A 25,726-nucleotide genomic window follows, 5' to 3' on the forward strand; every position below is an offset into this window, starting at 1 on the left:
ATGCTTGAAATAACAAAGAAAAAATATGAAACAAAGAAACACTGTTATTTTTTTTTCTAAGTATAAGCTATGCAGTATACTATTTCCTAAAAAATAAGTTTGAATATTTATTTTCAACTCTCTGAATACAGTTCAATTTTGTGAGAAAAAATAATGAAATAATAATTTTGTCAGTAACTTCATTGAATGATTTCAACTGATTGACACGTTAGCACTGCGGCGTCCACACCAGCGTCGTGTGGACAATTGAGGAGCTACTTGAAAGAAAAATAGCGAACTCCGATCTAGGAAGCCAGCATTAATGGCAAGGGAAACCTATGTGCTGACCATACATCATCCCATCAACATGAGTGCTACAAGCCGGCAGGTAGACCATGGACCCCCTAAGAACTGTTGTGTCGGGAGTTTAGTTTCCTTAGAGACATTGTTTTCACTATTTTCTGCTAAATACTTCCATTTCCATTTCTGCTACACGATTTCTTTGTTCCACCCTGGTGCTACTGCTGACGGAGAGGAAAATGGCAAATTAGGTGTTGCACGTTGAAGTGGATGAATAAGGTCTAACACATCAATTCTTAATGTCACTATTTATTCTAGACTGGAATTCGCTACTTCTTAATTCAAAACCTCTCCAATTGCCTCATTCTAAGTTATCAAATATTTCGCTCTAATAACGGAAATCGAATTCGATACAACCTCAAATACTAAATAGCAAAATTTCATTGTTTTGTGTGAAAGCAAGGTGTTTCCTGCTTAATAACACTTTCAAGTAAAAAGACTGATAATAAAATATTCCAATGTTCCAGTGTAAATTACGTGTCTTCGGTGTGTGGGCTCCTAGGTTCGAGTTTTGATTAAATGCAGGAACAATTTATTTTGTGTCAATAGTCTTCAACACCACTGCTGAACTTTCACTATCACCACAATCTTAAAGTATTTTAAACTAGTCTACGTAACTGAAGCGAGCGTAGTGGGGTTCTATTATTCTACTTAACTGATACTGGTATACCTGTCTGGTCCAGGATAACATAAAAAAGTGTGTGGCTTTTTCCAACCTTGGGAAATAATTTGAGGTTGCAATTCGTCCAGAATAAGGAAGCAGAATCCGCTTCGTGTTGCAAGTTTTCACATATACAACAATTTTCCAGTATAACCAACGTAAAAGATTATCCGATTCTGACAAAACACACTTCAGGGTATCCCAGTCATTCCCATTAGTTGCGGTTAAAATCAATAAAAGTGAACAAAAGGGGTAAGTTCTCCTCAGTCCCCAATGCTTCGAGATTTCCTTGTATAGTATATGTAACATGATAAATTATTTTTCCGATAACGGTAGTCAATTAACTCGATTTTTATGCAATATAGTGTATACTTACTTTGAAGCTTTCCAATCATGTTTACTGTGTGGAGTCAAAATCAGAGAAATGAGAGTTGAGTAATTCCCGTCCCCTTCCGCGATATTCATAAAAAGGTTTCGCAACAAGTTCTGAAAAAAATCTGTTTTACACAACATGGTGTGTGCATATATATATTCTTTTGAGTTTTTCCATAATTCCCAATGCATGGGAATTAAAACCAGTGAAGAATTAGAGGGGGAACATTAAAAAAAAAAATTAAAAAATAATAAAAATAAAGACTCGATTTTGGTGCAATATGGGGTATATTATTTCTGAGACTTCCAATCATCCCACTGCTTGGATTTAAAATCAGTTAAAAATGAAAAACTGAAACTCTCGCTCCTCTTATTATCTCCACTTCTTGGAGCTGAAACAAGTCAGTAATGAGATGAGCAAATTTAACCCCTCTCCCTCCCCCTCCCAAGAAAAAAATATTGTGCGAAATTCTCAGAATTTATGAACTATAGTGTGTCTTTCTTGAAAAAAAAAGAGCCAATATATTTCAATCAAAACTTTTCTTTTTTTTAGTAGGCTCTATATCTGGAAAACTACATATAGCGTAGCCAAACCCACACTATCAGTTAACTCAGTATGATTTTGCTTATTCCATAGAAAAGACGAAAAATTGATTTCGGGGCCGTTCAAAAATTTTGTGGCCCCTGATCCAAAAACTATTGGCCAAGATCGCAATCTTCTGATCCATTTTTGTTTTTTCTAAAATTCTTGTTTAAAATTACGACTTGTTATTGTTTGGTATTGAAGGTAGAAGGAAGAGAGTAATCCCATTTTATGTTAACAACACTAAAAGAATACCCGATTTTCATGCAACATTGCATACAGTTTCTTTGAAGTTTCCTAAAAGTCCCCTGCTTATGGGTGACATTACTGAAAGGTAGGTAAAAATTTATTCTTACTTTAAGGTCAAGTTTCAGGATCCGTAAATAAATAAAGTCTGATTTTCATGAAGCAAAATGTGTTCTTGGAAGCTTAGGAATTACTGCTTGGAATTGAAATTAGTGATGGATAAAGCCATGTGAATGTCATAAAAGTAAAAAAATAAAAACTTTCGTTTCCTTCCACAATAAACAGCATTACTAGAACACATGTCCGTTTGTAGAAGTTTAGCGTGTCTTTTCAGCACCGGGGCTATATGACACGTGGAACTACAGTTTTAGGTTGGATCCGAACAATCGTAATGCGTTCACATTTTAATGTTCTCCCACCGGGAATCGAACGCGGGACCACATGCACTAAAGGCACAAGCGCTAGCCCTAGCTAGACCAGTAGGGAAAGCCACTAATATATTTGTTATCAGGGCCAGCCCTATACAATTTGCCGATCCGTATAATGGGATCATTTTCTGCCCCTCCCCTTTCTACAGAAAGAAATCTTAAAAGCTACGATTTTAAGTATGCTACTCCATCATGAACGAAGGGGAGGAAAGTGCACTTGCACTCAGAAAGGCCTTAACACTACAAATGGGATCTTGTTGGGTCTGTTTCTCTAATAATAATCCATTGTGTCAGTAAAAGATAAAGCAGACACATGTTCATAGGAAAGATGGTAATTCTTTTTATAGAATTCAATATTGAGCTTCAATCTTAAGATTTAAGTTTGCAATTTCAGTGCAACTAACTCTTTTATCTTCATTTCTTAATTTTCCTTCTACATCTGTTAAAAAAATTAAAAAAAAAAAACTTGTTTCCACCTTCAATGATAAGGAACTTGTTTGTAATAAAGACAAGACTAGTTTTTATATCAAAATTACGATAACTAACTAATCTGGGATTTGTTTGACCATTTGCTTTAGCACTATCCATGTGACCTAAATATAATTTATGAATGTAGTATTCAAACATTTTGGTGCCCTGTGCAAATGCACGTATTGCATATATGGTAGAGCCGGCCCTGTTTGTTATATACAGGGTGTTTCAAAAGAACACCGACAACGTTTGGGAGGTGATTCCTGACATCAAGAGAAGACGAAAAGTATAGACCAACCTGGGTACACGAATGCTTCCTTTCGGAGTTATAGGCTGCCGAAAACATGAAAAAATGAACTTTAAAGGTCCATAGCTCCAAAACTATGGGACCTACCGTAGTCGGGTCAAGACTTTACTTAGGAACTAATATGTGCTGTATCCAAAAATACATGTTTCAGAATCCTAAAGTACTCACGCAACAATTTTTGCACAGGCAGTTTGGTCATGGGCATATAATCTGAAGCACTCACTAACTACCTCTATAAAAATTGTTGCGAAACTACTGCAGGATTCTGAAGCATTTGTGCACCCAGGTTGGTCTATACTTTTTGTCTTATCTTGGTGTCAGGAATCACCTCCCAAACGTTCGTGTTTTTTTGAAACTCCCTGTATATATATATATATATATATATATATATAGGATGTTAATAAACTATACCGACAAACTGTAAGAGGTGATTCCTTACATCAAAATAAGAGAAAAAGTTAATATGGACTTATGACAAAAGTGTATAGTTTCAGAGCTAGGACTGTCCAAAATCACAAAAAAGCCAAATTTCAACAGGACCTATTTCGAATTCGAGAAACTGTGGATGGCGGTCCTTATCAGCATAAAGGAAGTCACACACACGCAACCCAAAAATACATATTTCATTAATGTTCAATGGGTGTACAGAGTATGCCATGCAGGGTGAAATTCCCAGACATGCAATCAACCGAATTTTGAGATATGCTCTGACTTTATAATTGGTCCAAAGTATGCAAACGATAAGCCCTGATAGCAATGAACACGGAATCGTTTGGTGCGATGTCGGAAGTGTTAAGGATCGTCAGCAGCACGGTCGCTCGTATCCGGGAAAACGAAGGTAAAATATTTTCTTTCACGCTTATAAGCGAAGAAAACGTGAAATGTACGTGACGAAATACATCTCATCACACGTTATTCCGAACTCGAAAGAACATTGAGCTGCCGGTTCCTAACACTTAGGACTTCCCTCCGAAGCACTGGATGTCCATTATTATCACGGCTTACCTCCTGCGTACTTTGGACCCTCCTTGAAATCAGGGTGTATCTGAAAACTCTGTTGAGAGCATATCTGAGAATTACACCCTGTAGGGAATACCGTGTACACCTATTGAAAGTTGACGAAATATGCACTTTTGGATTGTGAATGCGTGGCTTCCTTTACCCTGATAAGGACCACCATCCACAGTTTCTGAATTCGAAATAGGCCCTGTTGAAATTTGGCTTTTTCGCGATTTTGGACAGCCCTAGCTCTGAAACTATGCACTTTTCGCCATAGGTCTATATGAACTTTTTCTCTTATTTTGATGTGAGGAATCACCTCTTACAGTTTGTCGGTATAGTTCATTAACACACTGTATATATGATAACTGTTTCAAGAAAAGGAAAATCGTAGTATTAACTTTGTCTTTTATAAAATACTTACTTTGGCAACAGTGTTCTGCTGTGCAGTCGATGCCACTACTTCTGACGCTGTATTCTCCTCCGTCACAACTAAGTCACTCTGACTACTCACTGTTGGTTCGCACACGTCATTAGCAAACGTTTCATCTATTTCTATTTTTGTACTTTCCTCTTCTGCTTCTACTAGAACCTCGGAATGACCTTCAGTTGTTAGATGTTCCTCGCTCAGGGTTATTAAGCTTTTATCATCCATAACTTCTAAAGTAGTTGCCTCTTCTGTTTCACTTATTGTGTCTTGTTCCAAATGTAAATCACTTGGCTCTACGATCGACGTAACAATATAATCATCATCGTCGTCATCATCATCATCAATACCAAGAGCTTGTGGCGAGGCCGGCTCTTGTACGATCTGGAAAAGAAAGATTAAACTGACATGTACACTCATGTCCAAAATTATTGTCTCGTGTCTATAAATATGTTGTTCTAGGAATATAATTTGATACGGAATTCGCCCGGTATTTCTTACAATGTTAGTATGTGTATAATCAGCAAAGACATGTATGTGGCAAATTTCATGTCAAAAGAGCAGTAAATAAGAACAATAAAACGAAAATAAAACTTTCTCGTCCATTTAGCAACATTTTGTTTTACTCATTCTAATTTTCGTATTTATAATTCTTTCCCTATGAAATTTACCACAAATATACATTTCCCAATTATACACATAGTATCAGTATTAAAAGTAGCCTATAAAATCATTATCAAATTATATTCTTACAAGAAGACAGTTATAGATATGCAACAATAATTTTGGACATGAGTGTACATCATTAAATCTATGTTACTACGCAGAGTTAATTCTCGCTTCATTATTCCCATTCAGAATGTTGAGATTATACCTTAAATACAAACCTTGGCAGACTTTCTTCGGAAATTCGATCCACGTTACACAGATAACTGATTGCTTCAAAAAATAGTCACACATACTTACCTGAAACTTTGTTAGCAGATTAATAAATAAATCTTTTTTTATGCTGCAAATTTCGTAAAAAAAGAAAGTTTAATTTAGTGGTGCTAGTTTTAAAAGACTATTTTAACCTTGATTTCAACTACAAGGTGAAACTCAATAGGAGTGAACAAAAGATTGTGAACACTTCGATTACAAAACGTGACTGCTTAGGTACGCTCTTGATGTACTTAAACACATAATAAGAAGTTAGGATTATTAATAAATAAATAAATAAATAAATAAACTTTCTTCCTCAGCTTCTCTTGAATTCTCAACCCTATATTTTCCGAACAGGATGAGAAAAAGAGAATTTAAAGAAAAAATAAATAAATAAACACTCAGTCCTTTCCTCCCCGAAAAAGAAATGATCAGGAGTAAGGAGACTGTTTAGAAAAAATTAAGAAGCGTATACGAGGGTCATTTGCAAAATTCTCGGAATGACGTACCGAACACTCTCCTTGGAACTAAAAATTCACCCTACGATAATCTGAAGATTTAATGCCATTGCGAAAAGAATAATTTATCTAGGCCTACAAAAATACTTCTTCTGTGCCTCAAGCTCTTTGAAGAATATATATCCTCAGCAAGGCATTTTTTTTTTTTAAAGCTTCGGGTAGCAAACGAATCATACTACAACCCAAGGTTCGAAAAATCCCGGGTCCCGGTCGCAATGGCGACTGGTAATGCGAGCCTGGTGCCTATGTAATTTACGGCTAACACGTGTAGGATTTTGATTATTATGGTGTCTGGTTTTCGAATTATCAACTAGCTCAGAAGAAAATTTTTCGAGCACTGCGCACAACTCATTCATTTTAGCCATTGTAACGACATTCTATGGTGACGAGGATTTTCATTATGCACACCGAGTTTTTTCCTCGGTAAATGCGTCCTTTTTCCTGAAGTTAGTGCAAAAAATACGCATAGTTTCAGTGGTCATAGTTCACCAGGTGGAAGCTAGTCAATGACAAAATACCTTTTGCTTTCCCAACCTGAAGAAATGGCTCTTCCAGCGGACTTAATACAATAGCCTGAAACAGGGTATTTTCATTACTTTGGTTGTTTCGTTTCTGGAATATAGTAATGTATCAATCTTCCATCGGTGGTTATGAATCGACGCACAAAATCAGTTGATTTCTTAAAATGCGCTAAGTTGTCTTTAGATTTCTCCTTGGAAAAGTGTCTCAGTAGTTTCGGCACAAATCCTGCAAACAGATTATTTATGAATAATTTTTAGGTCAAATTGTGGAATTATGCTTCACCTGAAATGTCCAGTCAACTTTAAAAGGCAATCCTACATTAATATATCGTGTACTTTATAAAAAATGTCTCGTGTAGTGACAGCTACTGTTCGTCCACTTCGCTGGTAATTTTCCAGGCTTTTACAATCGTGTTTAAACTCATGTGACGCAGATAATGAACTGTTCTGATTCAAAATAGGAACTAACCACGGAACTGTAGTGATATCTAAACTTTACGTACTGTAGTGAGACATAAAGTACTGTCCTGTTCCTCAAAAAAACTCTAATTATCTTTTTAAATTCTTAAGTCTGAGACATTAAAGTACATTCTTTAAAATATCCACTACTGAAATGCCAAGCTTTTCATTCTCACCGAAAATATATTTAATTCTTAATTACAAGCATCAGACTAACAATTAGAGGGAAAAATCCAATAATTATGCTTTTTTACTTTACATTTAAACTAGAATTTATAATGATTTTAACCATAGATTTTTTTGGATTTTCGATACGAAATTCTTGACCAGCATCAACCATTTGTCTACTGTTGTTATGCCTCATACCCTTTTGTGATTTCAGGTTATCTAATGAAAACTATGGAGTTCGTAGAAGAAAAAATAGGGAATGGGAGAAACCTGTGAGAACTCACCGGCTGCAAGATTTTATGGTGCGTATATAAAAGTTAAGATCCTTCACATAGGAAGTTGTCTCTTCATCACTGCGCCATCGGTCCATCTTATATTATGAAAGCCAACATTTAACAAACTGCAGTATTTAATTCATGTCTTCTTCAATACATTAACCCGAAACATTTTATCAGAAAATGTTGCAGAGTACCCACCTTCGACGGAACTCTCTTACTGCTTTCCCATAATGCCATCAGCTTCTTATCAGCATCAAGACAACTTGCTACCAAATTATGACATATGTTAAGCTTCTCAACACAGGACATGCACACCTGAACTGGGAAGTCATCGAATTTGGAAACCTGTAAGTACGAAAAGAAATAATTAAATTTACATAAATAATATAAATTCTCTACCGAACACTTCTTTTACTATTATGATTTTAGTGCATGCCCGTGTCACTGTATGGTAGTTGTGTAGTATCAGATTCGATTCCTGGTGGAGGCAAGACAGACTTTTTGGGTTGATTTAGATTGGTGAAGCAATTGGGGAGCTACCAGACTGTAGGTCAAGAGCCAGTGTTGGGTGTCACATTGATGACCACGCAAGACCAATTGAGCTAAGTATAAAAATATCTAGGAATAGATACTGATAGATGTTTAATATGAAAGTGTTATTTTTAGTATATTACAAAAATATTAAGAAAATTTTATCATTTTGTTCAACTGAGAAATGGTGCTAAAATGGGATTATTGTGCACGATGTATCACACTTTTGTATATAGCATATTAAATTATTACATATCAAAATGGAATGTTTATATGAGCTACTTGAAATGATTAGTCGTACATCAAATCAGTACAGCGAAAATATATCAGAAACAACTGATGAGAGTGAATTCAGACTTGCAATACGTACTTAAAATGTACGTAATTTAATATTTTATATTAACATCGATGGAAACGTATTTAAGAAAATATCCGATTCCTATTACAATATCCGATTCAAACAATATTCACATCACAGAATGTCAAGATAGCATACTGTTGGCAGTGTGGTCATCGATCAACGCGACGAGTGTAGTGGTGGTGGGAATCCGTTGTGCGTGGATCACAGAATGTCGTAATCTCAGTGGCCCATCGGCGATATACATAATGAAAGAGGTTCAAATGGCAGATGTGTCTTCCTCACCAGTGCTCCAGCGAAGCATCGTGACGCGCCTAGATAGAAGGAACGTTCGGAAGGCTTAGCTGACAGGACGGTGATTACCAGTGCAATCAGAGCCTCATAAATCTCCATGCATAGATACGAAAAATTAACAATCGACAGCTGGAGGTAAGCAGACGTTCTCATGTTCCATGATTACTCCTGACACCTGATCATCTTTAAGAACGTCTTCAATATTGTCTGGAAATACTGAAAGGGCGAAGAAATGGACAGTGGTGGTATTCATCATGAGAGTAGTTTCTTTCTCCGGTGAAACGAGTTGTGTGTGGCAGTAGGCGTACAGAAGAAAATCCAACTCTGTTCATACTCGCCAATGTATAGGACAACACTCGGCATTCTGATACACGACACAATTAAACTAAGCTTTCCGATCGCCTTTGCTCTTCATCCAGAGGAATATGAATAGAACACTGTGCATTAATGACGTCCTTAATCACATTCTCCAACTTTAACTGGACACTTCGATTGACCGCAACTCTTAGAATGATAACGCATGCTCCCATATTATCACGGCAACCCACTCTGTTCTAGTTAACCTAAAGAAGTAAACTGAAAACCCTATATCAAGTTTAAAACGTGAAAAAGATGAAGAACGAAGCTGATCAAAATTGCACGTTGATTTATTCCGGTTGGTCTGCTGTGTTTCGATATGATTGGAGATGTTATCTGCAATCTTGAGGAATCCAGATCATTTCTATTATTTTGCATTCGCTTAGCGAGATCAAGGAAAGTTTGTCTTGTAGTAGGCTATGAACTGAACTGAAACTTTGCAAAATTTATTTTTATACATATGGAACATACATACCAAACGCTTACATCTACGTTCCGCAGGTCTTAAAAAAAAGCTTCCGATATTGATTGTGGGTATTCTCTGAGTGACGGAACAAGTTAGATGTTAAGACTCATTTATTTCATTTTATTTTGTCTGAAAATTAGTTTGATAATATACAGCAGTGACATCTTTATGTTTTAACTTTTTTTTTGTCAGATACTGTATTGTATACGATTGTTCTTAACATCGACTAAATTTACATTTACGGTTTTTTACTGAATTGTCTATCACGACTGTCTTATTATTATTATTTTTATTATAACAATTAACTTTTAATGACTAGCACGATAATTAAGCAGATTTTGTACATTATTATTAGCAACCTGAATAAAAATGGTGGCAACAGTGGTTCAAAGTCATAATATCTGGCAATTATTACATTCAACTGTTATGAGAAAATCATTATGTGACAAAGTTATTCAGCAAGGAGTAACAGGAACTTTCTCTGCATATCTATTTTTATTTCCTATACATTGCTTATTTTCTTCTTACCTTTAAATTAAACGTGGACTTTTCCTCAACCAGTAAATGATCCACATACATATCGCAAACAGTGTAATCTTTCACACACACACTCACACACAAAATAAATAAATAAAAAAAAAAAAAACTGTGGGGAATTAGATGGTAAGACTTTAATAAAACCTTTCGTTTACTTAACAGAGCAACTACTCATTTTATTCTGATAAACAACTAACTAATCTTACACTTCCTGATGAGAGCAGGAGCTGACGTAGAACTAGCTGTGACATATATATATATATATATATATATATACAAATACTGCTGGCTTAGTTAATTTGTTAAAATACTGATCTGATCATTTTGTCAAATGACAACTTTTACATCTATACAAGGATGGCAAAACATGATATGTCACTTTTTTTAAAGCCATTTTCCGATTATTTTTTTTTCTCTGGCAGCTGGTCACATTCAGATCTCTCTATATATATTGGAAAAAAACTATGACAGTGGGTTAATTAAAAGTTACCTATTTAGCGGTAAATATTTCATCTCCAGTGCATGTAATATTTAAAGAAAAACATTTAATGTATATACACTGTGATTTACATTAAATATAAAGAACAAATTAAAAAAAATTAAGCTATTATTCAACACAAGCATGTAGACAAATTTAACAATGCAAGACAATTTAACAATATATGTGCAGAAACATAGACTATGAGAACAATAATGTTGGAAATTGACAACACCTGCGGAACAATTGTTGAGATATATGAAAGAATAAGCAAATGAACATAATTACAAGAAAAACATATATAGGTTAATTTAAAATGATTAACAATTGTCGAGAAACTTTAAAACAACAGCACTTATATAGTTTGTTTTGAGACTAAATCAACTTCTCCCACTTTTCATTGTTTAAACTTACCCACAGCTAATAAATAAGGAACCAATTGAAAGTCACAGTAACATAACCTTTATAACTGGATATAAATAAAAATGACGACTGCACAGAAATAAAACTATAACCTACAACACCATAGTAATACACAAAATCACACTTGATTAAGCACGTTTAAGTGTACATATTAGAATACATTAAGACTGCGCATCCAGTGAAACCGAGTAAGATTGCAAGCTGCCTCCACAGGATCCGAAAGGTTGTAAAAGCAAATTACATTAACGCCTCTCCTTTTAATGTTCAATATAAAATTTTATGTTTGAAAATTCGTATCTTAAGCTGTTGGAAGCTTATTAATACTTGTGGCTTCACTGCATATGAATATACTTGTAAATATAGGGTCGTATCCAGAAGTAGTAGGACCATTTTGGTACATCGACTTAATACTCTTCAAAATAGGCCCCTTGGGCATTCACACACTTCTGGTAGCGAGCCTTCAGGTCGCGAAGATCTTCTGGAAGTCGTCCTCCGGGATGCCATTCAGCGCCCTCGTCGTCACCGCTTCGACCGCTCCCACCGAGTCGAAACGATGCCCTTTGAGCTGCCTCTTGATACGGGGGAACAGAAAGAAGTCCGGCGGTGCCACATCAGGGCTGTAGGGGGGTGAGGCAACGTGGAAACGCCGAATTTGGTCAGGAGATCCCTTACAATCGACGCGCCGTTGCACGGCGCGTTGACATGGTGGAGCTTTCATTTCCCCACCAGGTCTGGTCGCACGCGTTTGATCCGATTTCGCAGCCGTGTGAGCACTTCCACGTAAAATCTTGCATTTACACGTTGTACAAACTCCTTATGGACAATGCCACGACGGTCAAAAAATGCAATCAACATCGATTTCACTTTCGATTTCGACATTCTGGCCTTTTTTTTACGGGGTGAGTGTGCGGTTCATGGTATCTTCCTTGTAGGCCTGTGTAAGCATGTCCTTGGTTTCGGTCGCTGATTTTCCCAGTTTGATGAAAAACTTCATGGCGTACCGCTGCTCCCAATTTCGCTCCATCGCAACTGACGACGAGGCGTCACAACAGGAGGTCACTAACACAGTGGTCCATACTCAACTAATGCACGCAGGCGACTGCCGCCGGTCGACACCTGTTCCCAAGGCTCCCCTCCATAACATCCGGCCTTGCAGCCTCCCCTACATTGCTCCGCGCGCGCGGGAAAAAATCAGTCCTACTACTTCTGGATACGATCCTGTATAATTTTGCTGGCGACTATGCAAGTTATATTCCGCTTGTGAGAAATGAAATTTTCTCTAGAGAGCCATGGAGTCACCACTGACCACTTCATTCGTATTACCTCACCAGGATTATAATATATCTGGATAACTACTCTAATTAATATATCAAAAATGAAATGAAATATTTCAGTTTAACGTTCCACGTTTATGTTTATCTACGCTAAGGGAGACGATGATTAAGGCAAGTAAATGATCATGGCAGAATTAGTGGAATGAGAAAGTGAAAGGAAACGGCACTACCCCGAGTTAAACCATGGACACGATGCTGCACACACAAACTTGGCCGGGAATCGAACCAGGGACTGAACGCACCAGAGGTAAGCGCTCTACCACTGAATTATCGTGCCCCCTAATATAATATCAAATAAGAATATAAATAAAATGTGTGACTTTTAACAAAGAGAATGGTTTAACACATGCGCAGAAATGAGTTTGACCTTCAGCGGAGGCCTTCTTCGTCAGTATGAACACTATTGAATTCAAATACAAATATTTTGATCAAATAGACAATACAACACAAAATTGTTTGTATTATTCTCTTCTTTTCGTTGCACTTGATTTCCTCGTTTATTTTACTAAACACTGCTTCTACGGGTTTCTCGTGTTAAAAACTGTAGACACGCTTTATTCGCACAATCCCAGAATGTTGGGATCATTCGTATGTGCATATTTTCGTCGCTCTTCGCATTTGCTGGTCGAAACTAATGGAAGCATTGCAATTTATTTACAGTGAGGAAACAGCATTCACATTCGAATCCAATAGAGGCGTTGCCTAAGAGCTTCAAGAATTACCACAATTAATTTAAACCGACCAATCGGCCGTTCCAAACAGAGAAAAATAATAATAATAATAATAATAATAATAACAATAATAAAAACTTACCCTAATTGGAAGGTGATTGTGTATTTTCGTCTCCAAATGCATATTTTCGCCTTCCTCTTCATATATGGGCACAAAACTGTTACTCGATTCAGCGCATAATCGACACAGATTTTTCAACTTCTCAGCATCTGCGAGAGCTTGTAAAGTATTTTCCATACTTGGTTTCACTTCAATTACTTCAGTATCTTTCAAACTGTTTTCAATACCGGTGTCTATGGCGGAGGGAGAAAAAGCTGAATCCTCATCTTCCACACTGGTATCATTCTCTGCTAGATAAAAGAAATTTATACATGTTAAAAATATGTTACAGGAATTTAATGAAATACCTGACAGCCAACATATTATGCAAGCACATTTATCATATAATTAATTACATAGGTTATATAGGGTGACCTATTCTTGGAAAGGGTTATTCTACAACTAATTTGGAACAAATTTGTTCCTATGAATGGGACCACCTCAACGAATGTTCGAATCCGCGAAACCAGTTACGCGCAAAACATATTACCTTTTTTACAGTAGTACTTCACTTGTCAGCTATTAGGAAAGTGTCGCAGCACATAACATAGAAGACATGCTTTTCTTCCTGCCGCAGAACTTAAGATTGCATCATGTATGGCATGTTTTTAAGGCAGAAAACAATTTAAATAGAATATTTTTTTTTTTACATATAAATTGGAACATACGAGGCCTGTCTAAAAAGTATCCGACCTTAATTTTTTCCACGCAAAGTAGTGATTCTCAGGCGGCGCCACCGTGCACGGTGGAAGGAGGAACCTTAATGCGCATGCTTGAATTTTTTCACCGCGTTCGCGTGTGCCAGTCGTGAGCTGGTGGTCGCGAAGTGAGGTGCTGTTGGTAGTGTTCGTCGGATTTAGTGTTTCTCGCAAGATGACTGAACGAATTGAGCAAAGATACTGCATCAAATTCTGTCAAAGGCTGGGTGATTCTCAAAGCCAAACAATTCGTAAGATTCAGCAGGTGTTTGGAGAAGATGCGATGGGTGTAACACAAATTAAACAACGGTTCAACCGATTCAAAGATGGCCGCACATCAGTCGAGAGTGAGCAGCGTAGCGGCAGGCCCCAAACTGCTCGGAATGCAGCTGTTGTTGAGCGGGTGCGAAATTTGGTGATGGCAGATCGCCGTTTGACAGTGCGGAAGATTGCAGAAGATGTTGGAGTGAGTAAAGATTCTGCACATGCAATTTTGCGTGACGATTTGAACATGAAACGAGTGGCTGCTAAATTTGTACCCAAGTTGTTGTCTCAGGAACAAAAAGACACCCGTTTTGACGTTGCACAGGACCTTCTGGACACCACCAACACTGATCCTGGGTATCTGAATACCGTGATAACTGGAGATGAGTCATGGGTGTACGGGTACGACCCAGAAACAAAACAACAACAATCGTCTCAATGGAAGCATCCCGATTCTCCAAGGCCGAAGAAAGCGCGGCAGGTGCGAAACAAAATCAAGGTGTTGCTGACTGTTTTCTTCGATCCCCGTGGAATTGTGCATCACGAGTACGCACCGGAAGGACAAACAGTGACAAAGGAGTGCTATCAAGATGTTCTCCGGCGACTCCGTGACGCAGTCCGGCGCAAAAGACTAGACATGTGGACAGCGAAGAACTGGCACGTCCATCATGACAACGCCCCAGCACATTCATCCCAATTGATCCACACGTTCTTAGTCAAACATGGAATTACAACCGTTCGCCAACCTCCCTACTCTCCAGACCTGGCTCCTTGTGACTTTTGGTTGTTTCCAAAATTGAAGACGCCTCTGAAGGGATTCCGTTTTGAGAGTAGAGAAGACATAATGCGGAACACGACGACGGAGCTGAACAACATTCCAAAAGAAGACTTCCAGCGGTGTTTCCAGTAGTGGAAGGATCGGTGGGCTAAGTGTGTGGAAGCACAAGGGGCCTACTTTGAAGGGGATTAGGGTCCCAAATCTGTCAGGTATTCGCAACTATTTTTCTGGCCAAAGGTCGGATACTTTTAAGACAGCCCTCGTATTTGACATGTTTTTTTTACAGACTGATAAACAGCAAATTCTGAACAGTTAATTATAAAAGAAAAACTTCTTTTAATGATTTTCCAGGAGGTAATGTACCTAAAATGGAAGCCACATTTCCTCGCTGAGCTGCTATGCTGATACGTTGTATCAGAAAAGTAGAAGCCCGCTTGTCACCAGTAAGGTGTGCTATACGTTGACTTTATGTTGCTGGAATATGTGACGCTAGCCACAAGAAAGCCACATTGTTTACCAGCATGACGGCAACCCAGTCTGTATTTACCGAGGCAACAGGAGCTGGACTACAAATATCCACTCATATGAGTCGGTCAAGATGGCGCAAAGTCCGCATTTATGGCCTTAGGACTTCTACCGCACACTGGTTTTGGATTTGATTTTGTGTTTAGCGTCCCTGTCAGCAGCGAGGCTAAGTAAAACCCGGGTCTTCCACGTCAAAGCCGCGTACGCTAACTGTTTAGCCACAAGGGAACTGTAGGTCGGATCTGGAATCTCATGAAAAACATCGCATACCGTATGCATGTATCTGTACGTAGAAGAGTTGAGAGAAGGAATCTTAGCAGTCCCCAACATATAAAACACACGCTCTCAACGGGAGTGACAATGACTGAATTACGTCGTGGAAGATCCGCAACCAAAGGAGGCAATTCCAACAAGTTTAGTTATTTGTAAACGTATTTTCGATTTCTTTCATTAAATTTTATTATTTTGCAAGTTTTTCCCATTTATTTCCTTACACATAAAACTTTCTTACGCTCAAGTGAATTTACGAATCAAATTCAAATTATTGCTACAATGCATTGTTTGTAATTTTCCTATCTAACTCTTTCGAAACTTGGCAACATTTGTAAAATTGCCTACACGTAGTCTATGAAAGTTTTCCTTTTAATTTAGATTTTCAATTTCAGTTCTTTTTTTCTCCTCTATCCCTTCGAAAACCTGAAGAAGCCGTGTAGGTTCGGAACATTGCTGTTGGTGCAATTATAAAATAGTAGTAAGTACAAGGATAATTGAAAATTTGAAATATGGCTACTTTCTCCAAAGTAATTTTGTACGCAGCTTATCATTTAAATACCTTCTATGTTATTTAATTTTCATATGGTGGGATTCCCTTGTTCTAACAATTATATATATATATATATATATATAGAGAGAGAGAGAGAGAGAGAGAAATAGATAGATATACAGGGTGGACAATTTATCTGGAACATCCGTGGTAACGGGAAACCAGAAGAGCGAGAAAAGCGAAACTTTGCATGAAGCAATTATAAGGAGGGGGACATTGTTCTTCGTATTAAACAACACCACCCAGTGAACAGTGTTGCCATCCTAGTATGGCACTACGTCAGATTATTACATTTTTCAAATCAACATGTTAAACGAAAACTTCAAATACCACATTTCTTATTTAGTGTTGCAAACTAAGGATGTTATAATATCACAAACATCCAAAGTTTGGAAGCCTCTATCACACACACAGCCCACCGGAGATAAACAAGACAATGCACATTGGAAGTACCTTAGCGTTGGATACTATGGTCATGGTATGACTTGTTTTAAATGAAAAGCAACGAAGTTACAAGGGCTTGAAAATTTGAATGTTTTTGAAAGGCTTTATTTCGAAAACATGCTTAGATAAGTATCATGTCTAATTACTTGTGTGGTTTGCAATTGGCAAACAAATCATTTTGCAGTTTACAGCACTTCGATATCTTAAATCGTTCCAGAGATATGATAAACATTAATAAAGTCCGCAACAAAGCTGAAAATGGAGTATTTCTGGACAATATTTAAACTGATTGTTGTTTTCCTTCGCTTTTATAGCACTGCAGGAATAACTTTTATTAGGTGTAATTAGAACAAGTCTTCGCAATTATATGATTTAAGTAGTGTTGCAAATTTCAGCAATGTTTATCATATCTTCGGAACACTTTGAGATATCGAAGTGCTGTAAACGGCAAAATAATTTACACATCCATTGTAAACCACACAAGTAACTAGATATGATTCTTATCTAAGCATTTTTTTCGAAATAAAGCCTTTCTAAAAAATTCAAATTTTCAAGTCCTTGTAACTTTGTTGCTATTCATTCAAAACAAGTCATACCATGTCCATAGTATCCAACGCTCAGGTACTTTCGATGTACATTGTCTTGTTTATCTCCGGTGGGCTGTGTGTATGATAGAGGCTTCCAAACTTTGGGTGTTTGTGATATTATAACATCCTTAGTTTACAACACTAAATAAGAAATGTGGTATTTGAAGTTTTCGTTTAAGATGTTGATTTGAAAAATGTAAGAATCTGACGTAGTGCCATTTGAAAAAAAAATATAACTATACTAGGATGGCAACACTGTTCACTGGGTGCTGTTGTTTAATACGTAGAACAATGTCCCCCTCCTTATAATTGCTTGAGCGCGTATAATTCTTTTGACCAAATACTAGCTTTCTGCTCACTTTTCGTCAATCTTCGAGTACAGTAGGCGACCACCTTCTCAGTGTCAGTTTTTGGGTCACAGCAAGCGAGTGTTCTAGCTATTTGCATTTGATTACTGTCGCTATATACGCGGATTTCTAGTGAGTCGTCACTGAAGGAGCTTTTACTGTCTTCTTTCAATTATTCGAAGAGAGCATCATGCTTTTAAATTTACATTTAGAGGTCACTAATTGCTGGAAAAGCTAGATTTTTATCGTAAAATCTTTGATATGCGCTCTAAGTTATGAACATAATCCGATAAAACTTTTGAGAATCCGCTTTGTAGTCGGTCTCTTGAAATTTCATATTTTCTTTGCTATCTTTGGAGATATTTTAATGGATTCTCCACTAACGAGATGTCTTAACACGATAAGCTCTTGCTAACCTATATGTCTTCTTGGGAGATGCCCGAAAACCGTGTTTTCTGTTTTTTAAATAGTAATTCCAAATCCTGCAATTGCTGTGGAAAGCTGTAAGCGCTACAGATTATATTATCTGAAAAACTTGTAATCCTATCGGGTAGTACTTCCAAAATCATCCTCGTCGCTATACTGAGTTTGTGAACTTGTTTTATACCCATTGTGCACCTCAAAAATTCGTACGACTTTCTGTTATAATTGAGCTCGAAAGTCATATTTTCGGCTCTTAGGATGCAGCAAAATTTGGAAATACGAACTAGAAAGATAAATGGTTGTTATAAAGGTTTTTCCCTTTATAGAGTTTAGAACATCCTCTGTAGATTGAAATAGTACCGATAAATACTTGGTATAGCTGTTACACTTCTGCAGATTAAGAACTATCCTAAATTCTTGTGTGTTATGTTTCCGGAGCACCAGAAGTGGAGAACAAAATTCATTGGTATCTGTGGGTCTAATTATTTTGCCTTGATAAGTTATTGAATCTGTTTGTCTACCTGGTCCCTGATATGTAATGGAATTGGTGGGGAACGGTCGTGAAATACAGCAGTCTTAGAAATCCTAATTTTATGAACATATCCCCTAAAATATCCGATGTCGTCAGGGGCATACGTAAAAACACCCTTATACTTGAATAATAATTCATAAACTGCTTGTTTTTGCTTTCCGTCTAAGTTGGGGTTGACGTCAAAAAGCTCTTTTATTGAAAAGTTTTTCTGCGTATTTTAAGCGTTCTTCAGTTTCTTCTTTTGTCTTAAACTGGTACGCTTTTTCTAGAAAATTTGGTTCTTCTAAGGCGTTAAAAGAAATTTCGTGCCCTTCCTCAAGAACCGCCATTGGGGTATTACTTTTTATAATGACGCTATTACTATTAGGATTTGATATTAAAATTGTCATTTTGTTTGTGTCTATCTTCTGGTCGAGTGCATTTAACCTATGTTTCTCGAGTATTCCAGGAAGCAATGATATGTACAAGAATCCCGCATCAGCTATTTTTTTTTCTTTGCTGCCACTGGAATGAATGTGTGCGAGCGTGAGGGAACTATTGTTTGCTCAGTCGTATAAACATTCTTGCTCTGGCTGCGTTATTATCTAAGTTGTAAAAACTGACAGCGTATTTTCGTTGTTCTTAGCTGGTAGCTGAGTTTCCGTGGACGTTTAAAGAAAGAAATTATATTCTTGTTTAAGTCGATGTTGGAATACGAACGTTGGAGAAAATCAATTCCTATTATTATAGGCATTGTCCTATCGATTACTCGAAAGTAATGAGTAAATGTTGTTTGACCTATTTTAAATTTTTTAGTGCTATTTGATTTAAACAAATATTGTTTCCCGAAATTCCTTTTACTATTGTCTGAAATAGAATTAGACTCGTCCCAGAGGGCAAGGAATCGGACGGCCAGACAGGTATGGTACTTCCGGTATCAATTATTGCATTCTGAGGTACTGATTTAGTTTTAATTGTTAAATGTGACCTGTTATTTTCATCTTCTAGAGCCATGTTTTCTCTTCTTTCTGCCAACTGTTCTGATTGTTTCTCTATCACAAGAATTTCGTAAACTATATCATTGTGCTTACTAGTTTCTCTTTGGTCTTCATGTTTCGGATGGTGATGGCTGTCGGCCCCCTTGCCAAGGGACGACCTTACACTTTTTTTGACGCTTATAACAAACGGACGCACTGTGTCCCCGCTTCGTCATAACAGCACTCCAAAAACAAAGGAATGAAAATAATATGTATCAATGTAGCCAATATAAATTTAGAAACATCCATACTAACTAACAAGAATAATGACCTGTATTGAGTACTATTCGGAAACGTAATACCTCTCTAAATAACTCGAAAGGTGGATAATTGTGTAAATTCAAATGAATACATCTAGAAACAAATTAAAAATATAAATTCCTTTGATGTTGCAGGTAAATAGCTACAGGCAAATGGTTGTCGATCTGAACCCAGATATTCACATGGTCAATATTATGCAATGCTTGGTTTATGTTGAATATTGAATCGGATCCCATTGAGTGCCCAAAATGCAACTTTGTGGTATGTTAGTACACATATGAGATTACAATCTGGACAATTTTGGACAAATTCATAGGGACATTTCTATGCGAAATTCAAAATTCAAATTTTAATTTTAATTTTTGAAGTGTTCTTTTTTATTGTACAGTTTTTTTTTTTAATATAGTACAACTTCTAGAGCAATCTTTAAATTTTCCAACGGTGTTTGTTTCATGTCTCTAGTGCACATATAACTATTTTATGACAATTTTTTAACAATCACTGTAATTGAAAAAAATGCCCGTTTTTGAAATTTTTGAACACCCTGTATGGGGACACTTTCAGAAGGAGAGAGGAAATATTTGGGATTTTTTTCATTTCCCACTGTAAAAAAGCTGTGCACCAATTTTTACAAAAATCTGAAATGGTCAAGTCTGATGAGTTGTTGATTTGACATGGAATGTCCCGTATATATTTTGGCGGCATACGAACGTAAAATTACAAAATAGCGGCCTTTTCTTCAAAATAGCGGGTATCCACGCTACAAAGCGCAATTTTTGGTCTTTAATTTCTAAATTTGCTGTATAGATTTTCTCAGCGATCCAATATAAAATTTCAAAATGGCGGCCATTGTTCAAAACAGCAGTGAATAGATAAATTGTTGCAAGTTGTGACAATGACAATCCTGAAATGTAAATCATATTTCAACACTTTTACCCCAAAGACATTGAAATATTTCGAAAAAACCCAATTAAACCAAAAAATACCCGAAAAAACCCATATGAGCTCAGGTGGGTTGGTTTTTAAAAAAGATATACCCGGTTTTTTCAAACCCTGCTATTAATGATATTTATTTATTTCGTTCCTACTTCTTCCCCTTCTAATCTGTTGAAGCCTTTGACGAAAGTGCTTTTAGTGTACTATTTCCCAATATTTCAAACTATTAATGTTCGCATATAAACGCACTTTTATGCAACTAAATAATAAAAGTTATTTACCTGGAATGTTAGTTTATGGGCTCCAAATATATAAATCAAGCAGTTTAAGGATTACCAAAATATTAGTGAATCTATGCAGCCCATAAGAAGTTAACATACTATGTAAGACCTTCTTAATGGAATAATTAGTGTATGGAACACATTTTATTAGGACAAAGAACCCAAACTGAATTTACACACAGGCAGCTTAAATAGGCAATAAGATTTTATAAGTGGCTTCGTCGTATGATTGGACACCTTGTCTTGGTTAATGACAAAGCGAAATGGTTCGCTACCACATACGGATGGAATTTTATGGTGGTATAGTGAATCCAAAATGGTTGTACAAGGATAAATCAAAAAAGTAAGGTGAAATTGCCTATCAAACCCATAGTATTGTGTGTAGCTAATTAATTCTTTTCCATGTTACAGGTAATCTGGTAATAGAAGTGTGACGGCTTGTACAACATTCTATGTCCACCCGTCATGCTGAGAGCAACTCAAAGATGGCGCAACAACTGGAACATTACACCAAGGAGGAAGTGCGCGGTGTCATTCGTTTTTTCTGGGCCAAGGGAACAAAACCATGTGATATTCATCGAGAATTGGTGCAGGTCTACGGAGATAGTGTTATGTCGCTGAAACAAGTGTACGTTTGGTGTAACGCATTTGCAAGTGATAGGAGTACTGTCACGGATGATGGCAGAAGTGGCAGACCATCAACGTCCATCACCGACGTTGTCGTCGATGCCATGATTCGTGAAGACAGAAGAGTGCGGTTGCAGGACATTGCCAATGAATTGAATATCTCTTATGGTAGACCTGCACCAATTCTCGATGAATATCACATGGTTTTGTTCCCTTGGCCCAGAAAAAACGAATGACACCGCGCACTTCCTCCTTGGTGTAATGTTCCAGTCGTTGTGCCATCTTTGAGTTGCTCTCAGCACCAGACGGGTGGACATAGAATGTTGTACAAGTCGTCACACTTCTATTACCAGATTACCTGTAACATGGAAAAGAATTAATTAGCTACACACAATACTATGGGTTTGACAGGCAATTTCACCTTACTTTTTGATTTATCCTTGTATGTTAGTGAGCTGAATTTATTTTAGTCTTTTTATCCGTTCTGAGTATTGTACGTTTACGAACCCAGTTAGAAGACTTTCGAAATAACGGGGACGACAAAATATGATCTTTCTATCACACTTCGACTAATACACTCACGCTTTGCTCAGAGTTACTACATACGTCCACCTACCTACAACAAGATGGTGCTTGTACTGCTTTTGACTGTTCGTCTTCCTCTCTGTATGTGAGGGATGGAGGCATATGAATTCGAGCGCTCTGCTTCTTTACCAGATGTAAATCTTGCGCAATTATGCGATTTACATCCACGGAATGTACTGCCCTTGCTACTATTCTTGGAGACAGTGGGAATAATGAAATTAAATTTCCAGTTTAACGTTTATGCACCGAGGCTGAGGGAGACGACGAATAAAATGAAGAAAGTGAGAAGAAACGGTAGAACTCTCAGAAAATTCAAGCTCACGGTGTTTGTCTACCATAAAGCTCAGATGGCGGGAGCTGGGATCGAACAGGAACCCTCACGCACCAAAAGTCAAGAGCTTTACCACTGATCCACCATGGTCCCTCTGTTTCAATAGAATCAAAACGATCGATTATGTTATTAACAACAAATGACAGTTTTGTTATGCTCGACAATAATATGGATCGCATAACTGGGCGCACTCTAACCTACCTATCTTCACTTAAATAAATGCATTTTGTGTATTCCACTGATCTTCACATATAGCTTTAGTGTGCTTGTTCCACGCGTAATTATCCATGAAGCACAAAATGTTAAATCTTTACTCATCGTCATGAGATATCTTGAATAAAATTACTACCCTTATTTTGAGGTCTAGTTTCTAAATTTGAAACAATGGAACACAAATACGGCTGCTACTTATATTAGATTAAATATATGTTCACTGCGTACGATATCAAATTACGATTTAACCGAACACTATCAAGAAGTTCCATGACTGACACAGCGTATATTTTCATCCCCATTGAAACAGAATAAATTACTCATACTTAAATATCTGCAACGTGAAAGAAATGTTTCAGTGTGAACAAGGGTCATCTTCCTTTTCAAAATAAGATGACGAGCAACAAACCGGAAGTAGCCATTTTTGAAATACATGTTTTTTTTTTTTTTTTTTTTTTTTTTTTTTTTTTTTTTTTTTCAATAAAGTCCAGCATTTAGAGATGACAATGTAAAATTTCATAGAAAGCAATGTAAAGGAAATTTACGAAGTAATTTTACTAATAGAAATAATAATAATTTTCTTGTAAATATCGTAATCTACTGACAAGTAAACGTTTCCACCCAACAATCGGGCAGAGTGGGAAAAAATCATTTTTATTGATCTTTTATTTAAATTGATTTTTTTGATTTGAATCAAATCTTTCTTCTCGTTAATACAAGTCGCAAACTGAAGAAAACACATTAGGAATTAGTATTAAATGTTAATTATGCCATTTAAGTGAAAGTATTGGGATTGAATTTTGAATTAATTCCCATCGTTAACCTATTTCAATCCCAAACAATGTTTCTTAAGCATTAAGGAAAAAGTAGAGCAATGTTTATCAACATGACACCTTTTTTTCACAAAAGTTACTGATATTTGGCAGGGGCATATTTTTAAAAAATCGGAACTAGCTTGCGGCATGCGATACATATACAATACATAAATTTCGCCTAAAGTTATAAAATTTAAATAAATTAAGTTTCGGAGAGGGGATCGAACCCTATAAATAGGTCCTTATTATCTCGGAACAAACAAACAGACGCACACACAACAAAAGAATTTTCGTCTTAAATGTCCATGGTGATCTCCCCGTTGGAATAGTTAACGATTTAAAATCCCTATGTTACGAACAGAAGAAAGCAGGATTTACCCTGTTACCCGTTCAAAACGGAATTTTCCCTAATCGTCCTCAGCATGACACTCGTTTTCATTCTCTGCTTTACATACATTTGAGTCTCATTGCATTTTGATTATCTTCCATAATCGAAATAACAGAACAGAAACGGGATTTTACTTATTTTCACTTTAAATTATTTCGGAATTTGACTTAAATCAATCCACCCTGCATCGGAGAGTTAGACATGGTATATATATATATGCGTAAAGTACTAACCCAGATTAGCAAAAATACATAATCTAAGCGGCAGACATCACAAAATATAGCAGTTAGAAGACTATAAAGATAACATTGTAATCTATGACAACATTATTTGCATGTTAGTCTCGAATTTCTACTATGAAAATGTTTCTAAGCAGACTGACAATGACCCAGAAGACAGGTTGTGCACAGAGTTCGATAACAATGGGAAATTGTTATTTGAAGCAGTTCAGATGAGAATCGATAACAAGTAACGAGTACTGGCAGTCAATATGAAGGACAGATACGAAAGCCAAGAGTTATGCAAACACTCTGCCAGCAAGTGCCACTCTAAAAATGCAACTATGTCAAATTTGTAGCATTTATCGTTCCCTTTAGTCAAAACAGAAGTCATGAGGTTAAAACCAAGGCCCAGGTGCTACCTCCAATTATCAGTCTTGTTAAAACGGGAACGAATCATGTTTCTAAAACGCGGTGCAGAAAATTGGAATGAAGTGAACGACTGAAACCGTGTTCCTCGGACTCTGAATGACTTGTATAGTCGGAAGAAACAGACAGCCAGAGAGGGAAATGGATGAGATGTAGATGTTCTAAGGTTCAAACGGGAGTGAGTGAGAGAGAGAGAGAGAGAGAGAGAGAGAGAGAGAGAGAGAGAGAGAGAGAGAGAAAGAGAGAGAGAGAGAGAGAAAGAGAGAGAGAGAGAGAGAGAAATCATTCATATATAAAGAAATAACATTTTAGGTGAGTGAGGAAGAGAGAGTGAAGAGAAGCGGAGTGATCTGGCAGAAAGAATGAGACAGGTCAGCAAAGAGATGAGGTGAGTGAGGAAGAGAGAGTGAAGAGAAGCGGAGTGATCTGGCAGAAAGAATGAGACAGGTCAGCAAAGAGATGATCAGAAAAGAAAAAGAGCGAATGTGCAGATAAACATATGTACTCACATATACTGTATGTGTGCATCGCGCATATTCTCTCCTTTCCTAACCTGACAATATGGAACCTATCCCCTCCTCTCATCTGCTTCTCTGGCCTGTTTTCCGCTCGCAAGTTAGAGGTCTTCCGCTCCCTAACCTTTTGTTGTCTGCTCGACGGACTCTGCCTGTTTTCTCTCCTGGCGCCCTCTCCCCTCTATCTAAACGTATCTGCAGTTCCTGGATCTCAGATTGCTGAGGAAGAACAAGCTGTGATAAAGATGTGGCGGAACCATTCTCATGGATAAGGGATGATGTAACACGTAACAACTTATTACTAATAAGACCAGGAAATGTTTCTTTCACGTTTCTCAATCTTCAGCTTTGTCTTTTAACTCCCCAAATTGCTTCCATTTTTC

At 37.0% G+C, this 25,726-nt stretch overlaps 1 protein-coding gene across 4 annotated transcripts in view; it reads right to left on the bottom strand.

The window, feature by feature from the left end:
• The window catches only part of LOC145663968 (uncharacterized), a 129,980-nt gene that overhangs the window by 93,696 nt on the left and 10,558 nt on the right, over window positions 1-25,726 (bottom strand). For 3 of the 4 annotated variants that reach the window (XM_081730209.1, XM_081730208.1, XM_081730206.1), the window contains exons 3-5: window positions 13,290-13,558; window positions 7,897-8,043; window positions 4,831-5,217 (exon numbers count right to left, since the gene is read on the bottom strand). In XM_081730209.1, coding sequence (XP_081586335.1) covers window positions 4,831-5,217; window positions 7,897-8,043; window positions 13,290-13,558 — 803 coding nt within the window. The remainder of the gene's footprint in view (window positions 1-4,830; window positions 5,218-7,896; window positions 8,044-13,289; window positions 13,559-25,726) is intronic. The other variant, XM_081730207.1, reaches the window with a different exon arrangement.

This window comes from Thermobia domestica, chromosome 11 (assembly GCF_964235325.1).
Source record: "Thermobia domestica chromosome 11, izTheDome1.hap1.1, whole genome shotgun sequence".
Lineage (NCBI taxonomy): Eukaryota > Metazoa > Arthropoda > Insecta > Zygentoma > Lepismatidae > Thermobia > Thermobia domestica.